This window comes from Triticum urartu, chromosome 5 (genome assembly GCF_003073215.2).
Source record: "Triticum urartu cultivar G1812 chromosome 5, Tu2.1, whole genome shotgun sequence".
In the NCBI taxonomy this organism is placed as follows: domain Eukaryota; kingdom Viridiplantae; phylum Streptophyta; class Magnoliopsida; order Poales; family Poaceae; genus Triticum; species Triticum urartu.
In genome coordinates this window covers 69,069,452-69,095,352 of record NC_053026.1, presented here as the reverse complement: position 1 = coordinate 69,095,352, position 25,901 = coordinate 69,069,452, and the positions used below count along the sequence as shown (strand labels likewise).

General features: G+C 42.2%; 1 protein-coding gene across 1 annotated transcript; it reads left to right on the top strand.

The window, feature by feature from the left end:
- Positions 1-21,441: 21,441 nt before the first annotated feature.
- LOC125507932 (protein WRKY1-like) lies at positions 21,442-24,574 on the top strand. The gene is made up of 4 exons (XM_048672461.1): positions 21,442-21,598; positions 21,895-22,800; positions 22,881-23,006; positions 23,620-24,574. Exons 2-4 carry the CDS (start codon positions 22,007-22,009, stop codon positions 23,762-23,764), a joined length of 1,065 nt encoding a protein of 354 aa, XP_048528418.1. The 5' UTR covers positions 21,442-21,598; positions 21,895-22,006; the 3' UTR covers positions 23,765-24,574.
- Positions 24,575-25,901: the final 1,327 nt, after the last annotated feature.

Here is a 25,901-nt window from a genome sequence, read left to right as displayed (position 1 = left end):
CAGTTTTTTTGCATGGAAAACACGTTTTCTTTCTTCATTGAGAGGCGTGATTTTGCTTTGCGAGAAGCACGGCCATGTCTCTCGGAAACGGAACAAAACACGTTTTTTATTTTTTATTTTTCCTTCCACGAGATGCACGATTTTGCTTCCGCGAGAGGCATGGTCGTGCCTCTCGGAAACAGAAAAACTCATTTTTTTTGTTTGCTTTTTCCTTCCGCGAGAGGTACGGTTCTGCTTTCGTGAGAGGCACCATGCCTCTCGAAAACGGAAAAAAAAACGTGTTTTTTCCTTTCATGGGAGGCACGGTTGTGCTTTCGCAGCCATGCCTCTTGAAAACGAAAAAAACATGTTTTTTATTTTTTTCGCAAAAGGCACGGTTTTGCTTCTGCGAGAGGCACGACCATGTCTCTTTCGAAAAGGGGGAAAACGTGTTCCCGATTCGGTTTTTTCCTTTGGTTTTTTTTGTTGAAACCTATCAATAAGGGATCTAGTTTTGAAAATCTCGACGCGAGAAATGAAAACGGTTCAAGATTTGAACGCACGATTTAAGAGATAATTTTTTTTGAATAAACAGATGTAAAAAAAGGAAAACACTCAGGCTGCGACAAGTGACGCACATCCAGTGCGCCACTTGTCGCAACCTGAGGAGGTGCGAGTGATCTTTTAAAGTAGTATTCCTTAATTAGTGATTTCGGGGAGCTCCTATATGTCGCTTATTGCGACAGACTATCGGACAGACGCACAAGGGATGGCAGTTTTGCCCATGAGTATGGGTACCCGCGGGTACCCTACCCGAAAACAATGGATATGGGCAAGACTTGAAGAAATTTTCTACCCACGGGTAATGGGTACCCATACCCGCAAAATATATGGGTAGAGCATGGGTACCCATACCCAATGGATACCCAGAAAAATTAATAAATGAAAATAACTCCTATAACATGTGGGGTTAACATCCAACTCATATGGTCCAACCCTAAATCTCGTATTCCTTAAACAAGTCATAGCTCATAGACTCATAATCACCTGCTCGCCATTCTTCAAACATCCCATGTGACTTCTCAAAAGATGAAATATCGACTCTTAGCTACCAGACTCTTGTCGAACACTCGATCCAGTGATCCCCAATTCCCACCACCACCTTCCGCTACGTCGGCCTTCCACCAACCGTTGCTCATACTCCCCTAATGCCTCTAAGAGGCCACCCACTAGAGAAGGCCACATACGTGTTATACTACTCTACCATGATCACTTGAATTTTGAACTCATTTCTCTACCTCTTAAGAATTTGAATGCTATATATTGTACCCAATGGATACCCATTGGGTATAGGATACCCGATAGGTATGGGCATGGGTGTCACTTTATACCTATGGGTATTGAAATAGGTGGGTATAAAAAGTTCCTATGGGTATGGGTTTGGGTAGAAGGAGGTTGTACCCGCCCATACCCTACCCATTGCCACAGGCGACCCCGACTGGGCCGGTCCAGAGCGGATGTGCCAGTGATTGACCACTGTAGCAACTATAAATTCGAAAAGAAATTAAGAGTTACCTAGGATCGAACACGAGACGTCCAGCAAAGAACCTTTTCATGCTAGCCACAGTAGATAATACAGTGTAAAAAATATTTTTATATTATGGGACGAAGGGACCAGTGATTACTTAGCAGCGCAAGCTTATAAGAACAAATTCAAACACAGATCCAAACGTTTCCTCTTTCTTTTTTTTCTTTACGTGTTTTTGAATTTTTTGTTCAAGATTCAAAAAAAATGTTTTTGTACCATAAATTTGTTCATAAATTCAAAAAAACAGTTGTGTTTTACATTTTTTGCAAAACTCAAAAAATGATCATGTTTACAAAACTTTTTCATATTTTACAAAAAATGTTCAAAAACTTCAGAAGTTCTTTGGTTTTTTGGGAAAAAGTCCAGGTTTTAAAAAATTGTTCATGTTTATAAAAAACCATTTTTTGTAAAATGAATGTTTAATGAGACGTAAATAATTTTCCCTGAAACATTTTCTCCAAACTTAAACGTTTTTTGAATATTACAAATATTTTTAAATATATGTACATTTTTTAAATGGAAACATTATTTGAAACACTTTTAAAAATTGGAAACGTGAAGAATTTTTTAGAACCAAAACATTTTTGGAAACTCCTGAAGAAATTTGAATATGAGACATTTTTTCAAAAAATTGCGGTTTTTTCGAAGAACAGGAACAATTTTTGGAAACTGGGCATATTTTTAAAGTCCCGTACAAATTTGAAAAATCTGAATTTGTTTTTGGAAAAAAATGAAACTCCTAAATAAATTTTAAAACACAAACATTTTTGGAAATTGCGAACAATTTTGGACACCACAAACATTTTGTTGTAAACAAAAATAAAATCTAACAATGAAAAATCAAGCGAAAGGGCAAAGAAAAAGAAAATTTGGAAAATAAAGACCAAGAAAAAGGAAAAATAAAAGGAACTGGAAAAAGGAAATAAAAAACGGCTCAGGAACCTTCTAATAGGTTCCCAAAACTGAAAAACCCAGCTAGGAACCTCTCAACTTGAGGCAACATGCGTCATATAGGTTTTTCCCACCTATGTATCGCTTAGGGTGACACGTACGGCAGCCTCGCTTAAACCGTAAAGGCAAGCGCGGACGTGTGCTAGGCCGGAAATCACAGCCACGTATTTGGGAGCAACTAGTTAACGAGCGCTTTTTTGGAAGCCTCGCAACGATTAGCGCTATTTGGCGCGCTCTCAGTCATTTGCCACGTGTCGCGCACTGGACGCTTTCTTCGGATTTTGTTTTTTTATTTTTCCGCATGTGTTTTTGGCTTTTTAAACGGTTTTTTCGGGTTTTTTCGACGTTTTGGTTTTCCCCCGGTCTTTCTTAGCTTTTTGATCAAAAAAAATTCGCGAAAAAACGCGTTTTCTTTTTTCTTTTCCCTTTCGCGAAAGTCACGGTTTTTCTTTCGCGAGAGGCACGGTTGTGCTTTAACGAGAGTCACGGTCATGCCTTTCGGAAATGAAAAAAAACGCGTTTTCTGTTTTTTTCTTTCGCGAGAGTCACGGTTTTGCTTCCGCGAGAGGCACGGTTGTGCTTTCGCGAGAGTCACGTCCGTGCCTCTGGGAAAGGGAAAAACAAAACGCGTTTTCTGTTTTTTTTTCTTTCGGGAGAGTCACGGTTTTGCTTCCGTGTAACATCCCAAAATTCTAAATTTTGAAATGTTATAAACAAATAGATAGATTTGATTGATTGATTGATTGATTGTCTGAAAGTGAGTGAAGTTCGAAACTTTTTGAAAGTTAAATGAGAGGGAATAAAAGGACTTTCCCAAACTTTCACCTTTTTCTTTTGATCCCCGAGAATTCAAATTTTTTTCATCACAAAACCCTGAAGAGAAGTTGACATGACTTCTTTCATTTATTTAAATGAAGGGGTGTTGAAAATATTTGAATTTCATTTGGAAAATATTTCCAATTCTGAAACTTTATGCAACTCAATGACCCACGGAGAGAGTTGGGGATTTCGTTATTTTCATATTTGAGTTTTCTCAAATGTTGAGAATAGATCATTTGATTTTATTTATTTTATCATCAATTATTTCTATTACAAAAATATGAGAGAGGGAATAAAATGACTTTACCAAAATAAAGAAATATTGCGGATTTAATAAAAAAATTAAATAAGATTTTATTTCGGAGTTTTTCGGTGTTTTATTTGAATTTAGGAAAAATATGCGTTTTTCAAAATTGCATTTAGGGCCCAAATAAATGTTCACCTTGTGCGGCTTGATTTTAGAAGCCCGCGAAAATTTATTTCGGAATTTTTGGAGTAGGTTTAGTGTTTCTTTTTATTTTTCTTCCGAGCGGAATAATTAAAAAAACGACTTCGGGCCGTACCCAAGCGGGACACTGCCCGGGGGCAGCCTTTAAATAGCGCCGCCCCGAGCCGCCCCAGCCCATCCGCCCCGCCTCGATCCGTGCGCGCCGCCGGAGCCGCTGCCGCCGCCGCCGCCGATCCCGCCGCCCGAGGTTCGTCGCGCCTCATTTTCCGTGCCGAAAAAAAAGAAAAAAAAGAAAGAGAAAAAAATTCAGCGTTCGGCGTTTTTCTTTTTCTCGGATTAAATCCGCGATTTTTCTGATCGTGATTCCTGATCCGATTTTCGTTTTAGTTTAATTTTTCGCTCGTTTATCGGAATCAGGTGATTCAAGCGCCTAGGGATTCATCTCGAAACCCTTTATCCGTTTAACCAACTTAAACAAGATTTTGCTACTATAAAATTTGCCCTAGATCCAGATTACTAGAACGAAGTTGTTTTCTTTCGCAGTTTGACTTTTGTTGCTTTGTTCGATTTGATTCTTTTTGTCAACCGGAGTTCTTAAGTTGAACCTTCTGATTAGATCTATTATTTGAATTTTACCTGTGCATTAGATGAGTACTTATTGTATGCTTGTTTGTTTGTCTGTGATAGAATACCCGGAGTGCGCCGCCTGTTACTTTGAATCGTTAGGTTTCGCGGATCATCAGCAAGGCAAGTTCACACTTTGATCATATCCCCTTCATACCCAGTTTTCATTGCATTAGATCAAACCTCAAATATTGCATGATTAAGATCTAATTAAATTGTGGGATTGGGAAGTAGTTGATGAGGTAGGAAGTAGGAACCTATTGCCCTGTTACTATCAAACCCTTGGGAGTTACTTCTACGTGTTGCTTATATTGCTATGCTATGCTCGTAGACGTGGTTTGGGTATGAGTGAAATCCATGACAGATGTGAGATTGTTATTTAATGGTTCAACTTAAGGTGGCAACTTGAATACACATCTGGGTGGATTGCTAGGGGCACCCTGGGGATATACCAGTGGACTTGCCCGGACACCTGGGGATATACCAGTGTTGTCCTAGGAGATCCCGGGGATATACCGTGTGATCATCCTACGGTCCGCCACCCAGGCTCAAAGGGATCATAAGATTATTCATGCTAGAAACTTCCGTGTGCAGCCACAAGCTATTATGGGCTCTAGCATAGTTGACTAAGTCGTGCGAACTCTTACAGTGGTAGACTAGCAGATGTAGGGGATGTAGGTGGTACGGTCTACCATCGTAAGGTGCTACAAAAGACTATGTCTCGGTCATCCGTCTTCTCAAACACCATGTAGTGCGAGAAACCAAACGGAGGCGATCGAGTCTTGTGGGAAAAGTGCGCAAACCTCTGCAGAGTGTATAAACTAATCATGATTAGCCGTGTCCCCGGTTATGGACATCTTGAGTATCTAGTTCTTGGATTATCCTGTTGATCTCATCACGTTACTTTAAATGAATATTGTTGGGTTTAATGATGTTACTTAATTGGGATTGAGAATGCTGTCAACCATTCTCAATGTTCAACAACCACCATGATAGTTAAATAAATTTATTCCTTTGCAGTAGGGAAAAATTGGCTTTTCGCAAAAACCTTATAACCATAGAGCTTTTCCACCAGCCAAATATGCATGTAGTGATAGCGTGATAGCCTTTATTCATCATTCTCTATGGTGTGAATTTGCCAGTACATTCAATGTACTGACCCTCTGTGGCTGCAACATCTCATGTTGCAGGGAATCTTACGACGAGTAAGTGATACGTTAGGGTTACGATTTCTACACTCAACTTTGTCGTTGGTGTTGATGGGAATCCACAACCTTGTTACTTCTGCTATTTTGGATTGAGGTAATAGTATTTACGTTACTTTTTACATGTGATTTACCTCTATTATAAATCCTCGAGTATTGTGTGTGTCAGCATACCGATCCAGGGATGACACTTAAGCACAGAGACTTGATCCATTCGGGTCGGGTCGCTACAAGATGGTATCAGAGCACATGTTGACTGTAGGACGTGACCCTAGAAACTGGCAAGCCCATAGCAAAGATTTTTCTCTACAACTTTCCCTTTCAAAATGATATTTTACCTCTCTTCTCTTCTGAGCTTATTCAAATATTCCCTTTTAGTTAGACCATACCCCTTTCCCCTTTTGACCAGACGAGGATTTGACTGATGAGACCACTCTAAGAAGTACAAGATATTGGACAACTAAGACCGCTTTGGAATCAAGAGTATTTTCCATGCATCTGAACAATGGAAACTACAACGGTTGAAGACTCTGAAGACAAGTAGAATTTGAAGGCTCTGAAGAATCCCTAGATTTGTATGACCTAGGAAGGCTACCCTTATGAAACTTGATAGATTATGGAAGTTGTCAATGCCCGAGATCAGGGTGTATCGGAGAAAGACCGGAGCATGGAGAGTTAAAAACTTAAAGTTCTATCAAGGAAAACCCTAAGGCAGGAGATATCAACTATGGAGAGATAGCTCATGGAAATGACAAGAGCAGAAACACAGCTATCCATGATGTTATCGCCCGCTTATGCTATTGTCACCGTGCTGAGTTAAGCATGCATATGCATGGAAGGATTGGATAGTAAAAGGTTGATGGAGCATCTATCAGCAAGAGGTGAAGTTTTAACCTTAGCTAGTGTATCACCAGGATCTGGAGCGTTACATCAAGAAGTTTAAGGTGGAGCTCCATGAAGCCGTATTAGACAAGGAAGCATTTCGTGAAGAACTCAGGAACCAAAGGCTGAAAGTAGCCAAGCTGGAGGAGCTACAACCTCGAGATACCGGAGATTCGTTAAGAACTGAAGGACAGCAGGATCATGGTTCAGGTCGAGTTTGATGAAACCCAGAAGTTTGGAATGCAACTCCAGAATATTAAAGGACGTCACGAGAGACTTCGCATCAATAGAGTTGATCTGGCAAAAGAACTTGAGAAAGACAAGCATGATCGAAAGAAGCCATTGGAGGCATGAACAAGGCTTGAAGAGTTGATGATTTATTGACCTTTAGAAGACCAAACCCTTGTTATATACCTACGTTAGATGCGATGATTGTGAGCTGTCATTTGTTTGATGTTTTTCGACAGCCACAATAAAATCTGTCTTTTCAAAACTTTTGTTTGTATTGTGTGTATCCCTCTCTATCTCTCTTATCTCACACCAAACCCATGGACCCAATAGAGGATGAACGAAGATGAGCTTATATTTTCTGGACCGGTAAGTCAATTGGAGACGGACCGATGGATTCAGAACATGGAGGATCATATGAAGAATAACCCTATAGTTGGACATGATATGACCCAGCATGCTCTTCAGTGCTTTGAAAGAGGTGCTGCTACTTGGTGGAGAATGTACCAAACCATCAATGGATGGCAAGGAGTAACCACTTGGAAAGAATTTAAGTTGACTTTGCCAAAGTCTCGGTTTGTGTCCCAAAAGTTGAAGCTTTATGGAAAGGATATGAAGAAACCTGGTGCATGCAAGATTCATGGAGAAGTAGGACACACCCATAAAGAACACAAGGATGAATGCCCACATTGTGAAGGAAGTCACCCAGTTGAAGAATGCCCAACTAGGCAGATTACTTGTTTCTTGTGTGAAGGGACTACCCACTACCCTGCTCAGTGTCACATTTACCCCATGGTACAAAGAACCATCCAGAAGAAGAAAAAAGTAATGAAAGGAGCCCTCATGGAAATTTTAGAAGAAGCTGTGATGAAGGAAGATGTGGAGGACACACCTAAAGAGGACCCGAGTAGACCCTGCACTAAGTCTTGCTATTCATGTGGAGAAGAAGGACACATCTCCCAGAATTGTTTGAATAGGGATCTAGTAGAATTCTTGACAGAGGAAGTAGAATATGACCCACAAGAAATAGAAGCCATGATTGGCATGGAAAGGTCCAGGAAGAGAAGCAGATTGGATTCCAGGAAGGACCCGAGTCATATCACCTGTTACAGGTGCAAGGAGTCAGGGCACTACCTCAACAATTGCCCAAAAAGGAAACCTCGATACTTGTCAGAAGTAATATGTTTTAGTTGTAATGGAGCAGGGCACTTTCCCAGAGAATGCCCCAAGGAGAAGGAAACTTGTGCTAGATAGTTGAGTTTGCAACAAAAGAAATGGAGTAGTACAAGTGAGAACATTTTTCTTTTATATTGAGGTGTTGAGTTGAGACATGTAATGGAGAAGCGAAAGATTGTAATCATTTGAGAATGAATAAAGTAGCATCGTTGGTACTGATATGGATTTTATGAGTTGTTACCCTATGAAGAAGAATTTTGACCATTTTGAGGATATGAGAAATATGGTCTATGGAAGATTTGTGCATTTTAAGGGTGGTAGTACCTTGTAAGAACCCTTGACCCCTGGGAAAGATAAGGCTACTCCACTGAGTGGATTTCGGACAAAATGAATATGAATTTTGTCTCGATATGTGTGATACCCCAAGAGTATGTGGGATGAAGTTGGAGACCGTCAGTTGTTTGGACCAAATGTGAACAAGGAGTTAGAAGAGAATGTAAGTTTATTCAAGATAGACTGAAGGTAGCTCAGTCCAGGCAGAAGAGTTATGCAGACTCAAAAAGAAAAATGCAAGGAGGTAGCCTATGAAATTGGAGATAGAGCATGTCTTTGTGCGTCCCCTCTGCGAGGAGTTAAACGAATTGGAGTTAAGGGAAAATTAGCCCCGAGATTTTTAGGACATACCGAGTTTTGGAGCATAGGGAGAAGTGGCCAACAAGTTGGAGTCACCCGAAGGACTGTCACGAGTTCATGATGTGTTTTCACGTTTTCCCAGTTGAAGAAGTGTCATGAAGAGATGGCCAATATTCCCCTGTAAGGACGCTTGACCCTGGAAAGGATAATGATGTTTCATGAAGTGGAGTATGGACTTCATAAGTATAAGTTTTTAACTCGGTATGTGGGATATTCCACGAGGATGAAGAGATGAATTACTATTGGATATAAAGGAGGTATGATGTTGGAAATATGGATCAAGGAAAATTCCATGATGAGTCTGAGTACTCATGTCCGATTTTGGTGCAAATAGAAGGAAGGAAGTCAATACAATTGGATGGATTTAAGAATACTAGGAAGTTGGAAGTTGGAATAATGATCAGTTGCTCGATGACAAGTTCAAGGACTACAAGTGATGAGATGGGCCATAACCCACAGGCCCCAGGACCTGCCAAGAAGCAAGCACATTCTTGGTGAAGGAAAAAACCTGGAAGAAGTTCGATTTTATCGAGAGACGATCTTATAGGAGTAACGCAAAACCTGAGAGTTGTGAAGGAACGATAGATGTTTGTTTGGCTTGCAGAATCCATGGATATATCCGAACTTCGTTCGTCGACAAGAGAAATTCTGCAATGCTTGTGAGGATGACCAAGTGTTAGTATGCGAGATCGCTAAACTGTATACATGGTAATGATTTGGGTGCGGGATGGACTGATCACCATACCGACTTACTCTTATTATTCACCCTGCTATACGGGATGGTAAATCTGAGTGACTTGCCTATAGTAGAGAGAGGTGACGGTATTAAACCTTGGTTGAAGCCTTAGAATGGTATAGGTATTTTTTTCCTTGTACAAGGCAGCTTTGCCAACCGTAGTTTATACGGTGAGGATCAACCCAGACCCATTTCCTGCAGGAGAAACCATAAATTGTTGACCACCATGAGATATCGATAGTTGTTTAGTTTTGGCGCCAGACCCGTCAGCTAAGAAGACCCAGTCTCGGAATAACCTTACCAAATGAAAGGACAGAAAAATTGTGTTAAAGGTTATGCCACTACCGGAAGAGCTTAGAGAAGGAATTTCTTGAGGATCTGAGAAGACCGACACTGTCAAGAATAAGGATGGAGTATATGAGTTTTGATGGAACAGTAACCATGCTTCTAAGGGTGGTAGCACTCCAGACCCCGTGTGATGATCGATAGATTTTGAGGAGACCCCCAAACCCTAACCTATTTCTTGCTAGCCTCTCCGAATCCCGAGGATGAGATTCATTTTAAGGGTGGTAGGTTTGTAACATCCCAAAATTCTAAATTTTGGAATGTTATAAACAAATAGATAGATTTGATTGATTGGTTGATTGATTGTCTGAAAGTGAGTGAAGTTCGAAACTTTTTGAAAGTTAAATGAGAGGGAATAAAAGGACTTTCCCAAACTTTCACCTTTTTCTTTTGATCCCCGAGAATTCAAATTATTTTCATCACAAAACCCTGGAGAGAAGATGACATGACTTCTTCCATTTATTTAAATGACATGGGGTGTTGAAAATATTTGAATTTCATTTGGAAAATATTTCCAATTCTGAAACTTTACGCAACTCAATGACCCACGGAGAGAGTTGGGGATTTCGTTATTTTCATATTTGAGTTTTCTCAAATGTTGAGAATAGGATCATTTGATTTTATTTATTTTATCATCAATTATTTCTATTACAAAAATATGAGAGAGGGAATAAAATGACTTTGCCAAAATAAAGAAATATTGAGGATTTAATAAAAAAATCAAATAAGATTTTATTTCGAAGTTTTTCGGTGTTTTATGTGAATTTAGGAAAAATGTGCGTTTTTCAAAATTGCATTTAGGGCCCAAATAAATGTTCACCTTGTGCGGCTTGATTTTAGAAGCCCGTGAAAATTTATTTCGGAATTTTGGGAGTCCGTTTAGTATTTCTTTTTATTTTTCTTCCGAGCGGAATAATTAAAAAAAACCGACTTCGGGCCGTACCCGAGCGGGACACCGCCCGGGGGCAGCCTTTAAATAGCGCCGCCCCGAGCCGCCCCAGCCCATCAACCCCGCCTCGATCCGCGCACGCCGCCGGAGCCGCCGCCGCCGATCCCGCCGCCCGAGGTTCGTCGCGCCTCGTTTTCCGTGCAAAAAAAAGAAAAGAAAAAAAAGAAAGAGAAAAAAAAATCGGCGTTCGTCATTTTTCTTTTTCTCGGATTAAATCCGCGATTTTTCTGATCGTGATTCCTGATCCAATTTTCGTTTTAGTTTAACTTTTCGCTCGTTTATCGGAATCAGGCGATTCAAGCGCCTAGGGATTTGTCTCGAAACCCTTTATCCGTTTAACCAACTTAAACAAGATTTTGCTACTATAAAATTTGCCCTAGATCCAGATTACTAGAACAAAGTTGTTTTCTTTCGCAGTTTGACTTTCGTTGCTTTGTTCGATTTGATTCTTTTTGCCAACCGGAGTTCTTAAGTCGAACCTTCTGGTTAGATCTCTTATTTGAGTTTTACCTGTGCATTAGATGAGTACTTATTGTATGCTTGTTTGTTTGTCTGTGATAGAATACCCGGAGTGCGCCGCCTGTTACTTTGAATCGTTAGGTTTCGCGGATCATCAGCAAGGCAAGTTCACACTTTGGTCATATCCCCTTCCTACCCAGTTTTTATTGCATTAGATCAAACCTCAAATATTGCATGATTAGGATCTAATTAAATTGTGGGATTGGGAAGTAGTTGATGAGGTAGGAACCTATTGCCCTGTTACTATCAAACCCTTGGGAGTTACTTCTACGTGTTGCTTATATTGCTATGCTATGCTCGTAGACGTAGTTTGGGTATGAGTGAAATCCATGACAGATGTGAGATTGTTATTTAATGGTTCAACTTAAGGTGGCAACTTTAATGCACATCTGGATGGATTGCTAGGGGCACCCTGGGGATATACCAGTGGACTTGCCCGGACACCTCGGGATATACCAGTGTTGTCCTAGGAGATCCCGGGGATATACCGTGTGATCATACTATGGTCCGCCACCCAGGCTCAAAGGGATCATAAGATTATTCATGCTAGAAACTTCCGTGTGCAGCCACAAGTTATTATGGGCTCTAGCATAGTTGACTAAGTCGTGCGAACTCTTACAGTGGTAGACTAGCAGATGTAGGGGATGTAGGTGGTACAGTCTACCCATCGTAAGGTGCTAGCGCTTCTGAAAGACTATGTCTCGGTCATCCGTCTTCTCAAACACCATGTAGTGCGAGAAACCAAACGGAGGCGATCGAGTCTTGTGGGGAAAAGTGCGCAAACCTCTGCAGAGTGTATAAACTAATCATGGTTAGCCGTGTCCCCGGTTATGGACATCTTGAGTATCTAGTTCTTGGATTATCCTGTTGATCTCATCACGTTACTTTAAATGAATATTGTTGGGTTTAATGATATTACTTAATTGGGATTGAGAATGCTGTCAACCATTCTCAATGTTTAACAACCACCATGATAGTTAAATAAATTTATTCCTTTGCAGTAGGGAAAAATTGGCTTTTCGCAAAAACCTTATAACCATAGAGCTTTTCCACCAGCCAAATATGCATGTAGTGATAGCCTTTATTCATCATTCTCTATGGTGTGAATTTGCCAGTACATTCAATGTACTGACCCTCTGTGGCTGCAACGTCTCATGTTGCAGGGAATCTTACGACGAGTAAGTGATACGTTAGGGTTACGATTTCTACACTCAACTTTGCCGTTGGTGTTGATGGGAATCCACAACCTTGTTACTTCCGCTATTTTGGATTGAGGTAATAGTATTTACGTTACTTTTTACATGTGATTTACCTCTATTATAAATCCTCGAGTACTGTGTGTCAGCATACCGTTCCAGGGATGACACTTAAGCACAGAGACTTGATCCATTCGGGTCGGGTCGCTACATTCCGCGAGAGACATGGTTGTGCTTTCGCGAAAGTCACGGCCGTGCCTCTCGGAAAGGAAAAAAAATACGCGTTTTCTATTTTTTTTTATTTCGCGAGAGTCACGGTTTTGCTTTCGCGAGAGGCACGGTTGTGCTTTCGCGAGAGCCACGGCCGTGCCTCTCGGAAATGGAAAAAACGTGTTTTCTATTTTTTTTTCCTTCCACGAGAGTCACGGTTTTGCTTCCACGAGAGGCACGGTTGTGATTTCACGAGAGGCACGGACGTGCCTCTTTCGGAAAGGGAAAAAACTATGCTCCCGGTCCGGTTTTTTCGCCCGGTTTTTTTCGTGAAAAAAAAGTTCGTCAAAACCTATCAACATGGGATCTAATTTTAAAGATCTCGACGCGAGGAATCCAACGGTGAAAACGGTTCAAGATTTGGACACACGGTTTAAGAGATAAAACGTTTTGAATAAACGGATCTACGAAAAAAAAGGAAAACTCCCAGGTTGCAACAAGTGGCGCGCTGCATGTGCGCTACTTGTCGCGACCTGGGAAAGTGGACTGCTCTTTGCAATGAGTACCCCTTAATTAGTGATTTTGCACGTATTTATTTTATGTTTTCACCTTTTTGCTTTATTTTTTTACTTTTAAAATATTTCCAAATATTCTAAATATATATATCACAAAAAACACTTTACACAAAAAAAATTCAAATGTTTGTAAAGTATCTAAAATATTAAATGTGTATAGAAAAAATGTTTCTCATGTAAAAGAACAATAGGTAAAGCCTAAAGAAACAAAGTTAATTTAGCGACTTAGCCCATTACATCCAATTTAAAAGCAGCCCAATAGAAAAAAAACTGAAACTATGGCTTTAATCCAATCCATTCACACCCTTACTCCTGCCCAAGACACTTCATGTACATTTAATCAATGATACGGTTCTTGTCATTATTCCCAAGGTTTTCAATCCAACTCAACTCAATTAGTTTCGTCCAATTAGCTTATGCAATTTCATTTATGAAATTGCCTCCAAGATTGTTGCAAACAGCCTCAAGCTCATTCTCCCTGATTTTATCTTTGATGAACAATCAACTTTTGTCCCAGGCAGACTTATCACAGATAGCATAATTTGTGCCTATGAGTGTTTGCATTTTATGAAGAGAAGCAATGCCAAGTCAAAATTTTTTGTGCTCTAAAGTTGGACATGATGAAAATATATGATAGACTTTAGTGGTCATATCTACAAGCTATTACTTAGAAACTTGGTTTTGCCCAGGCTTGGGTAGACACGGTTATGGGTATGGTTCAATTAGCCTCATTTTCAGTTCTTTTCAATGAAGAGAAGCTTGAACAATTCACACCATATAGAGTGATTACACAGGGAGCTTACGAGCCAAACCATCCAAACGATTTCAAGGGCCATTTCACCGGGGATTGCCCCCACATACCTACTAGGTAGCTACCCCCATTGTCCGTAGCACCTTAGCCCGCCCTGTCGCCATGAATGCATGACCCAAGTAGCCGATCGCTCACCTCACTCGTCTTTGGATAAAAAATACCAACCCCGCGACCATTCAACGCATCAGACCTCTTCTTCTTTCACAAAATCACTGCTTGAAGCGACGAAGAGAGACGCAGTTCAACCCCAGTAAGCAAGAGGAGCTCAGGGTCCCCATGAGACACAAGTTCTCTCTCAAGTTCCAGGCGCCCCTCTCTCTCAAATTCTCTAGTTATTTAGAAAAGTAGAGATGCCGCAATGCTCTTCCTCCCTCCTCTAGTTCTGTGGCGACGCCTAACTCTGGATGGCGAAGCGTTATCGAATCTCCGATCTTGTATGCGTGCAATCCTTAGAGATATCGTGCTTTCGATCTTCGTTCAAGAGACTGTTCGTGGGATGGTTTGCGGGACTTCAAGAATGATCTACACGAACTCTTCTTCGACAGCAACTTGAAGTTGGCAACGATAAGCTCTAAGCTTGTATGCATCTTCATAATGATCCTAGGATTTTGATCCGTAGGCCGATTTTTTTGTTTTCTACTACGTTGCCCAACACATCAAGAGTCAATTGTCCAACCGATATCCCTTACCATCGCTTGGGGTTACCTCGATTATTCAGACAAAAGCATTGGGCGTTTAATGACTACATCTCATTCATCCCCAAGGAATAGCTTTCCACTACCGTACTAACCCCCTCTCTCGCTTCTGTTCGGGACAGCGTTCCACGTCCTCCTTTCTCTTTACCTTCTCCTTGATCGATCTATAAGATCCTGGGTTCTTGCAGGGCTTAGATCAACAACAAGACAAGAGAAAATTTTGTTGCAATCAGACACATACAAATAACGTCAAATATACATAGTCACTCCAACGATCCCTTCCACAAATACATCGGGTTGCAAGGCAGTTCCTCAACTCATTGCCTTACCAAATTACTCACGCATGGCGATCAGATCTCATTGAAGATAACATAAAGATGAATGATTGATTGATATATGTCTTACAATAGTTTTCGAATGCGATACACCGATTAAAAGTAGACTAACTTGGGGATGGATGGCTGCGGTGATGATGGTTGTGGCGGCTGTGGAGATGAGATTGGAAATGGTGGCAGCAAGGGTTGGAAGATGGTTATGGTTCTCCGTTTTTGTGAATGATGCTTTCCCTATTGAGAATTTGGCATCGATCCCTTAATAAATGTTGGTCAGGTGGACCTCTTGGAGACGGTGGCAGACGGTACGAGCGCGGGTATGAGCATGTTCCATCTTGCACTTTGTTCGCTGTGCTCCACCTCCAATTGCCTTCTCTCTTCCACCAAACCTCATGTTTCCTTGTATGTGATGATTTTTTCATGTTTGGTCCCCTTTTTGTGGAAACACATTAAACAAAAGATTTTGCGATCTCTCGCATTCATTAGTTATTAGTGACAATACCTGAGTGATTTTCTCAAAAATTCCGGGATAACTTTAAACAACAGTGTGATAAGCGCAAAAATAACACTCATCATTTAGTTGCACATTTAGGGCACTCCTAGTGCTCTACGGTGTACTCTATCTAAAGCATGCCACCTAGGCAAAAATATGATGTGACACCAATGTTCAAAATTATTTTACTCATTTGTTTACTTCAGAGGTGCAACATACAAATCCAAATCTTTTACAAAAGGTTCAACGCAAAGTAACTGAGCAGATGAATGATTTCTTGATGGCACCATTCTCAGTGGATGATGTTAAAAAAGCAGTGTTTAGCATTGGAGATTTAAAGGCTCCGGGGCCTGATGGACTACATGCAGTATTTTTTAAGAAATATTGGCATATCCTAGGAGATGAGATCACTCATGAGGTGCTATTTGCTATTAATTCAAGACAGATACCGAATGAATGGAATGACACAACTATTCTCATGATACCCAAGATTGATAGTCCAGAACTGGTAACTCAATTCCGTCCCATAAGCTTATGTAATGTCCTTTATAAAATCATCTCTAAAATGCTTGCACTTCGGTTGAAAAAAATATTGCTTGAGATTATCTCCCCTACCCAAAGTGCATTTGTGCCTGGAAGGATGATCACAGATAATATCCTTATAGCTTATGAATGTGTGCATAAAATAAAGAACAAGAGGGCTGGTCAGACTGGACTATGTGCGGTTAAATTGGACACGCACAAGGCATACGACAGGGTGGAATGGTCCTTTTTGCATGATATGATGGTGAAACTGGGTTTTCATGAACAATTGATTCAAATGATAATGGCTTGTGTTGGCTCTGTTAGATACAAAATAAGGTTTAACTCTCAGGAGATGGAGTTTTTCATCCCGACTAGGGGTATTAGGCAGGGGGTCTACTCTCCTCTTACCTTTTTCTCCTTTGCGCAGAAGGTCTTTCTAGTTTATTGCAGTTTGAAGAAGAATTAGTTGGTGGCATAGAGGGGATTAGAGTGTGCAGAAATGCACCATCAGTATCACACCTTTTATTCGCTGATGATTCTCTGATTCTCGTGAAAGCAGACGTTTTAAATGTAGCTTCCTTACAGCATGTTCTAGATGCCTACTGTGAAAGCTCGGGACAATTGGTGAGTTTGGCTAAATATAGTATATTTTTCAGTCCTAACACACCTGCAACTTCTAGGACTGAAATATGCCAGGAGTTACACATTGATACTGAGGCATTATGAGATAAGTATCTTGGGCTACCAGCTGTGGTGGGTGCAGATAGGAGTGACTGCTTCAGGTATTTTTATGAAAGAATAAAAGGAAAAGTGAAGGGATGGATGGAAAAATAGTTGTCTACTGGGGGGAAAGAGATATTACTTAAATCTGTAGCCCAGGCTATCCCAGTATTTGCGATGTCTGTTTTCAGCCTACCCAAAGGCCTATGCAAGGAGATAACTAATTTGATAGCTCAATTTTGGTGGGGGTGATGAGGAACACAAAAGAATGCACCGGTATACATGGTGGAAGCTTTGCTACCCAAAAAGTGAGGGGGGGGGGTATGGGGTTCAAAGATCTCTATTCTTTTAATCTTGTCATGCTCTCAAAGCAAGTTTGGCAGTTGATCACTAACCCGGATTCTCTTTGTGCAAGAGTATTGAAAGCTAAATACTTCCCCAATGAAAGTTTATTACAAGCTACCCTGAAGAGTGGTGCTTCATTTACATGGCAGAGCATTATGAAAGGTCTTGAAACATTTAAGTTGGGGTATATATGGAGGGTTGGTTCCGGTGAGAACATCAACATCTGGAGCAACCCCTGGATACAGTCTAGTCCAGACATGAGAGTTTTATCAAACCGGGGGCAAACTCTGATATCACGAGTTCATGATCTAATTGACCCTATGACTGGATTTTGGGACGAGGAACTGATCAGGTCTATATTCATATCGGTTGATGCAGACAGGATCTTGCAAATTCCCCTCAACTATGGGGCTTTCGAGGACTTTATCGCATGGCACCCGGATCACAAAGGGTTTTCTCTGTGAAATCAGCATACAAAGTACAATGGATACGATCTTTCTAGGCACATGCAACGGTGATGGCACGACCTGGAGGCTCAAGAACACTGGCAGTGTGGAGTACACTATGGAAACAAAAGGTCCCATGTAAAATTCAATTTTTTGTTGGCGTGCTCTACATGGTATTATTCCGCTAAAGTCCATACTCATGAACCGTCATATTGGAACTATTGGCGCATGTCCTATATGTCATCAAGATACGGAAGATGTCTGCCACCTACTGTTTGGTTGCTGCCATGCCAAGCACCTCTCGGAACGCCTAGGCATTGCGAGAATGACTGAGGAAGCAAAGTTGATTGATCGCTCAGCGTCAGTTATATTGGAACATCTACTCCTTGCACCAGATTTACCCTTGTCACTGAAACCGAATATTATTGTCAAACAAGCTCTTATGGTGGGCAGTTGGTACTTATGGTGGATAAGACGTGAGCTCACTCATGATGGTAGACCACCACATCCCACGCGGTGGCATATGTCTATCCTGGCAATTGCTAGTAATTATCATGAAGCTAATCGCAAACAAAATGCTAACATAGAGATGAAGTGGACGAAACCAAACCTCAGGTTCATAAAGGTAAATGTTGATGCGGCCTATTTTGCAGATGAAAGTGCAGGAGCTTCAACAGCTGTAATTAGAGATGATAAAAGGGAAATTTTTAGTAGCACAATGCAAATATATACCTTATGTTGCAGATGCAATGATGGCTAAAGCAACGGCGATGCGAGATGATCTACTGTTTGCAAACTCCCTAGAGTTTCCTTGTGTGGAGGCATAATCAGATTCCTTAAACGTCATAAACTTTTGTGATGGCCAATCTAGATGGTGGGATACTGCAGTAGCAATTTTCACGGAATGTGTGGATGTTTCTTCTTTAATAGGGAAGGTTGTCTTTAAGCATTGTTTTCGTTCTTCCAATCAAGCGGCGCATGTGCTAACTAACTTTTCCTATCGTAATAAGACCTCTTTAAACTAGAGAGATGAGCCACTGGGTTGTCTGGTCTCTTTGCTTGTGGACGATGTAATGCCTATGTTAAATCAATAAAGCTAGCTATGATGGTCTTCCCTCAAAAATGATGTGACACCCTATTTAGTAGGAAAGCGAGTTTTATGGTATCATAATGTAGGTATAGCTCTTAGCACCAAAACCAAGTCAACTAATGCTTGTGTTACGTTCAGTTCATAAAGTGAAACACAACAAATATATCTTACATGTATTAGTTTAAATAGTCCAACGATGTCCATATATTTTAAAATGGAGTCAGGGCATCTTCAACGCGGACCCTCAAAACGCTCGCATCCGTCCATACCACACAACCCAGACGTCTTTTGCCATTCAGTGTGGCCCTGTATTTGTTCGCGGGCCAGTCCGGCCATCATTTTTTCGCAAACTGGAGGCAAACTCGGGGGGAGGGGGGTTGCAGGAGTCTGTATGCCAGCCATGCAGGACTCCGACACCCCAGGCCTACTGAAATCCCTCTCCTGGTCCCCTTTTCTTCTAGTCCACCCCTGCCCCTTCCTTTCATCGGCACCCACGTTGTCCGTTGCCAGCGATGTACTCTCCGGCCGCCGCCTATGCGTCCTCAGCCTTTCACAGACCCCACCCACGAGAGTGCCGACCTTGGATTACACCATTGTCTACTGAGGAATCCCTCCACAGCTAGGTACCCACCACATCCCTACCACCGCTGTCCATGGCGAACACTGTGCTCGGCAGGTGTTTGGTCACATGCCATTGAGCTTTTTCTTGAACTTCTTGTTGTTTTCTAGAGAAGCACGATGGCAGGGTACTCGGTGTACGAGGATGAGTTGTTGTGCAATGCGTGGTTGGTCGTTTCAGAGGACTTTGTAGGCATGAACAAGGGCGCGACCTTTTGGCAAAGCTTGCATGCTTTGTTTTGTGAGCGAAAGAACTTCCCACCTTACAACATGCTTGTCATGCACACACAAATGGTGCACCATCTATAACTCCGTCATGAAGTTTTACAGTGCGATTCACCAAGTGGAGACTGGCTCGTCAACCATCAAGATCATAAGTATTGCTTCCTGCTACTCTACATGTTGATTAATTCATTCATTCACTCAATGTTGATATACACATGAGTCTTGCTATGCACACAACGAAGTCAGACGATGCATGCACGATGGATTAAATCTGGCCGAACATTCGTTGATTGTAAAGGGCGCCGGCCGCTGGATGTATGTGTCGTGCACATATCGGGCATTTGTGTCGTGCATGGAGCACTTTCGTATACACATTGTATAGCATGCACGCACTGCCATGACGTACTACAGGACCAAGGGCAGACCATACACACACATACATTGTTGGATGAAGCTCAAGGGGCAGTTTGTGTGGGATGACATGTGCCGGTTCTGACTCTAGTATCGTTGAATTTGAAATAGATGATTTCAAAAAACTTGTTGAATATCCGGTTATCTCATTGAATTTGAATTGCTGTTGTACTGGAGATATTTGCCTGGATGAATTGTGCTATTTTCTATAACTACTTTGAGTGTTCGGGCTTGGTTTAGTAAAATAGACAAAACACCGTCTGTATTATGTAAATTATGTCTGAACTTTGCTTCAATTCCGTCGTGTTTGATAAAATCCGTCCGATTTGTTGAAATGTATGCAGACATGGTTGGATGGCCGGCTTCTGTATCACTGTTTGCGGACTGATCTCCATTGATCCATGGATGGATACGATGTCCGATTTGAGGATCAGCGTTAGAGGTGGTCTTAGTAGATCTTTTAACAAGAGATTGAACCATACGCTTGTACTTGCGTGTACCTTTTATCTTACCTCTCGCCGGAACAAAATTATATACCATGTAGTAGATGATAATGAAATGTCCCAGGCGACTTCATTAGAATCTTTAGACCTCGCTTGATTCATAGAATAAGAAAAAAAGATGGAGTCTGAGCAAATAATTTTTCCTTTAAATGTGTAAGATTGATTATTATCCTATATAAAAATAGGAATCCATTCCCATAAATCAAAATGGTCAAAGTAATTTTTTTTATCAAACTCCTATCCTTTAAAATTCACATAAAATTCTTACAAACCAAAGCAGCTAAAAAATAGGGGTGCACACACTTGTACGTGTTACGGAAAATGGACTTTTCCGGACCAGAAAAAGAGTTTGCATATTGTTTCACGCACACCAAAGACAAACCAATCACGTAAGTGTTCAAACTCTCCTAATTGGCCCAAATGACCACGCGCCTTGCCTTTAGAGAGAAGAGAGAGAGGCCCCTTATTTTCATAGTCAAATAAAGTAATTAGTGTAGTGTCAGAAATGCTCTTATATTCTGGAAGAAAGGGAGTACTAATTGTCTTATACTTATGTTTTATATTGCAATTGAAAGGGTATTTTTGATGATTTTCCGTGGCCGGACAAAGTTATTAGCTTGCATCTTTATTCAAAGCATGATTTTCTTTTCTTTTGAGTTGTTTCAAAGCATAAATTGAACTTTTTTAATTATTTGAATTGCTTATCACATATGTCACGTGGTAAACATAAATTAAAACCGTCAAACTACGTCTTTGTATTCAACAAAAAAAAAACTACGTCTTGCACTTCAAAAATGAAGCTACTAGTAAATCTCATCGAACCACGGTAGTTTGCGCAAGCAGTGACATTTATTTATTCCATGCAAAAAAAAGTGGCATTTATTTATTATCTTCGATGTCCGCGTCTGATACGAACCGCACAGTGAAAAGATGCTCTCACCGACCCCTGTCGTTGACCTCGCTGACCCCGGCAACAGCGACTCGCCCAACCCAAAGCAACGATCTTAGCCGTCCGCTTCACCATCAACGTCCCAGATCCACGACCCGTACCCAACATTTTCGATTCCACCCTCGAGCTCCCACGAATTTACACATCGTGCCCTCCGCCCTGCGCTCTCGCTACAAGACTCGCCTCTCCTCTCTCCTCCCTTCTCCTCTCCCTCCTCCTCCTCTTCTTCTTCCTCATCCCCTCTCCGCTCCACTCCGGGAACGCGGCGACGGGAGGATGGGGCACGCCCCCGCGTAGAGCCTCGCGGCGCAGGTGAGCTCACTCCCGCGCCCTTTTTCGGTGCCGATTCGTCGCGGTTTGGCCGGTGCTTTCCCGGGACATCTGTCCGGCGGCGCCACGTGGGTTCCTCCCCGAGTTCTCGGTGCACACCCGCGCCATGAATCCGTTCTTGGCCCCGCCAGCCGAGGCCCGTTGCTCATGCGGTCGATCCGGCTCCCGGATGGCTTCCCGAGTCCCCAAAATTTGGTGTTTTGCGACGAAAATTCCAAACCGTCCGAGCATTTCACGGAGATCTATCTCTGTACTGATTTGTACCTTCCTTCTCTCAGGTCAGTGAGGACTGCAAGAATCTGAGCTGCTTGCCAAGACTGTAGAAGGAAGAGTTCTGCAAGAACGAGAAGATAGGATTATATTTACTTCTCAATTGATTTTTCTTGGGCTATGGAGGAGGTGGAGGTGGCCAACAGCGCGGCGGTGGAGAGCTGCCACAAGTTGCTGGCCTTGCTCTCCCAGCAGCAGGACCCAGCCCTGCTCAGGAGCATAGCTTCAGAGACGGGTGAGGCCTGTGCCAAGTTCAGGAAGGTGGTCTCCCTCCTCAGCAATGGCGGTGGCGGCAGGGGAGGGCATGCTAGAGGCAGGTTCTCCAGGAGAAGGAAGCCCGTGGGGTTCCTGAGCCAGAAAGGCTTCTTGGAGAGCAGCAGCAACACCCCATTGGGGGTGCTCATGTCCGGGAGTGCAGCCACTCCATCCCCATCTGCTGGTTCGGCAGGGCAACTGCGGCCCCAGGTCGGCGCGCCGCCGCCACGCAGCCTTGATTTGGTCAGCTCAAGCAGCAAGAGCGCCCACCAGTTTGGCCCTCCGAAGATGGTCCAGCCATTGTCTGTGCAGTTCCAGTTTGGTGCCACTGCACATAGATACCCATTCCAGCAGCAGCAGCAGAATTTACAGGCCCAAATGTTCAAGAGGAGCAACAGTGGGATCAGCCTGAAGTTTGATACCCCCAGTGGCGGCGCTGGGACAATCTCATCGCCGAGGTCTTTCATGTCCTCCCTGAGCATGGATGGCAGTGTAGCTAGCTTGGATGGAAAGCTGCCGATGCGTTTGCTCGGCGGCCCGGCTGCGAGCGACCCACTGAATGTGCGCCAATGCGCGCCTAAGCGGCGGTGTACGGGCAGGGGTGAGGATGGCAGCGGCAAGTGCACCACAGGTGGCAAATGTCATTGCTCAAAAAGAAGGTATAACTATGTTGCTGTGATTCTTTTATAAGGGTTGGGAATTATGGTCTTGACCTGATTGATGATTTACTTTTCTGCAGGAAATTACGGATTAAGAGGTCGATTAAAGTGCCCGCCATTAGCAACAAAATATCTGATATACCTCCGGATGAATACTCATGGCGGAAGTACGGGCAGAAGCCGATTAAGGGTTCCCCTCATCCGAGGTATGAAAGGAAAAAAATACCAATTATCTGCTTAAAATATGTGGATTATCACTTAAAAAAGGACATTGGTCAAAATAACACTTGAATATATATATCGAATCATTTTCAGTCATGATGTTATTATTCCCCATGCTGTACCATGAAAGATGGCATATCTGCATCCATCAGGCATTCATTGTGTTGCTTTACCTGTGGAATAATTATTTGTGGATCCCCCACTCAAATCACCCTTTTCCTAGCACCAAGTTTCTTCTACAGCTAAGACGTGTTGACACCTTAGTTGCTAGAACAATTAATTATATAGTGGATCATGTTGGTCTCTCACTACTGTCTGTGAAAAAGGGATCAGTCACAGGGACCTAAAGTAGTTAACTTGTTAATGGAACTAGCATTTCATTGACATGCTTATCTATCCACATTCTAATGTTGATTGCTCCTGTTTGCCCACCTCACATCTTAATCTTTAATGCCTGCCCTTAATGGTTGGAAAATGTAGCTATACCATGAAAGCAAGCACATGCTGCTCAATGTGGACTGCTGACTGTTCCTCTTTCCAAATATTTCTTGTCTCCACAGAAGACTAACTGTGTCCGGCCACTTGTACCAAATGCAGGGGCTACTATAAATGCAGCACCGTCAGGGGCTGCCCGGCGAGGAAGCACGTTGAGCGGTGCGTGGACGAGCCGGCGATGCTCATCGTGACATACGAAGGCGAGCACAGCCATAACCGGCTGCCAACACAGTCTGCCCAGACCTAGAAGACAACCGTCCGATCGCCTCGCTGCCCCTTTCGATCCATGAACGCCAGGCCCGGGCCTTTGTTTGAAGATACGGTCGAACTGTTCGTGTGAAAGTGAAGCTAGGTCTCGCGGATCTCAAAAGTAGGAGCAACAAACAACATTGAGGCCATCATCCATCTGGGAATCTAATGAGCTGCCTAGTGGCCCTTCCTTCCCCCAGCTACATGCTGTTAGGGTTTCGGCGTCCTGAGTGGGGGCATGCCCCAAGCTGTTCTTCTCCTCTGCTCTGAGTTGTGACTTATGACACATCAAATCAAACTGAGAGATGACATGGAAGGAAGAACATGCATATGCTGGTAGATAGTGACAGGTGGGGTCTCCCTCAACATGGAGGGAGGGAGTGTGTTTGAAAGAGTTGAAAGGGAGATTTGAAGAAAGGAGGCGAGCAAGGAGCTCTGTGTAAAGCTTGGAAAAGGATTGGCAGGGTTGGCTTTTAGCGTGCACAAGTTTACTTGCGATGACTCGCCTCTGTCTCTGTGTGTTGCTTTTGCTTTATCGAAAGATGGGATTTGTTTTCTCTTTTGGCAGAAGAATTGTTCCAGGATTGAAAGGTGGTGGTGGTGTTGACAAACTGACACATTAGGAGGACCATGTGTTTTCTCAACAGGTGTAATAGGAAGTTGCTGTGATTTCTCAGTCATGCTTCAACTTCAGTGTGAAGCTTTCCATGCTAGCAGTAGTGACTTTGACATAAGTTGTACCATCATGGATGGGGTTCATAAGAGCTCTCTCTCTAGTTATTAAAATTCTAAGTACATTTGCATAACATGTACTAGGAGTCAGTTCTTCCCCAAGAAAATTGTTTCTGTTATAAAAATGTAAGCGCATTTGCTTAGGAAAATTCAAGATGAACTATGCCATCAACTATTTACAATAATGTTTTATCAGTGCTCCCAAATCCAAACGAGAGGTTGACAATTGAACACGCCACATGATGCTTGCTTACTGAAGATGGGGTCTTGCTGCCTGAAGCAATCATGGAAGGCTAGGTATTAGCAGTATCTGGTGGCCGTGTGGGGCAAAGGATCTAGCAAAGCAGCACCTAGCTAGTACGCACTGTATTATTGAGGTGGGTGCTGAGATGGACAAAAATGGCTCACCAACCGGTGGTTTATTGCATGGTCAACTACACTGAGATGGTCTACAAACAACTATCCATGAGTACAGACACCCTTAATTAAGGGAGAAGATCTAGCTAGCTAGTATCTTTTTTCTTGTTTTTCTTTTTCTTTTTGCTAGGAGAAAAATGTAGGAGCATTTCATTTGGTCAAGGGAAACAAGCATTTCTTCAAGCATGGGATTAGGCAAACATAGTACTGCTACTTTCTGTGTGTGTGGAGGTCAAGGGGAAGATTTAGCTTCAAGCAAGGGCTTAGCCAGCCTGCATATTCTGACTTGCAAGCAAGGATATGTATATGGGGGATATGGGGCTTGGGTCATATATAGTCCTGAAATCTTTTTGAAACGAAGGCAAAAGATTTGCCTCATCGATTAACTATTAAATAAAAAAGAATTGCTCAATTAATTGACGAAAAATCAGATAAAAACCAATACAAACTGGATATAGTCCAGGAATCTTCACTATTACTGTGTCTATCGTTGCTGTCAGAGCCTCTGTTGATCCTCGAACAGCCCAGCTAAATTCGATGTTTGACATAAAGCCTTTTTTTGACACCTACATGCATGCATGGCTGCACTTTTTGTTGGAATACAATAACCTCATCAGCTAAGCTAAGCTAAGCTAAGCATGCAAAATGACGAAAATGGTTGGTACGGAATGCACCTCCCGTGGTCGACAACACGCACTTAACAAAAATGAAAAATGAGGGTCGACAACTTTGCTGCCAATTTTTCCCGCAGAAAGAAAAAGCTTTGCTAATAATATATGCACGGAAATGCTAATAATCTGATGTCAGATTTTTGAGGCATGAAAAATTGGACATTTTTCATGCCCATTTGTATTGTCGCAAGGATAGCAAATTCAGTTAGCGAGCACGGCAATTTTCTGACAAAAAGAGAATGAACTGAGAATTTGCCATGCTCGCCCACTAAACTTGCCATCCTCAACAAAACATAATTGGTCATGAAAAACATT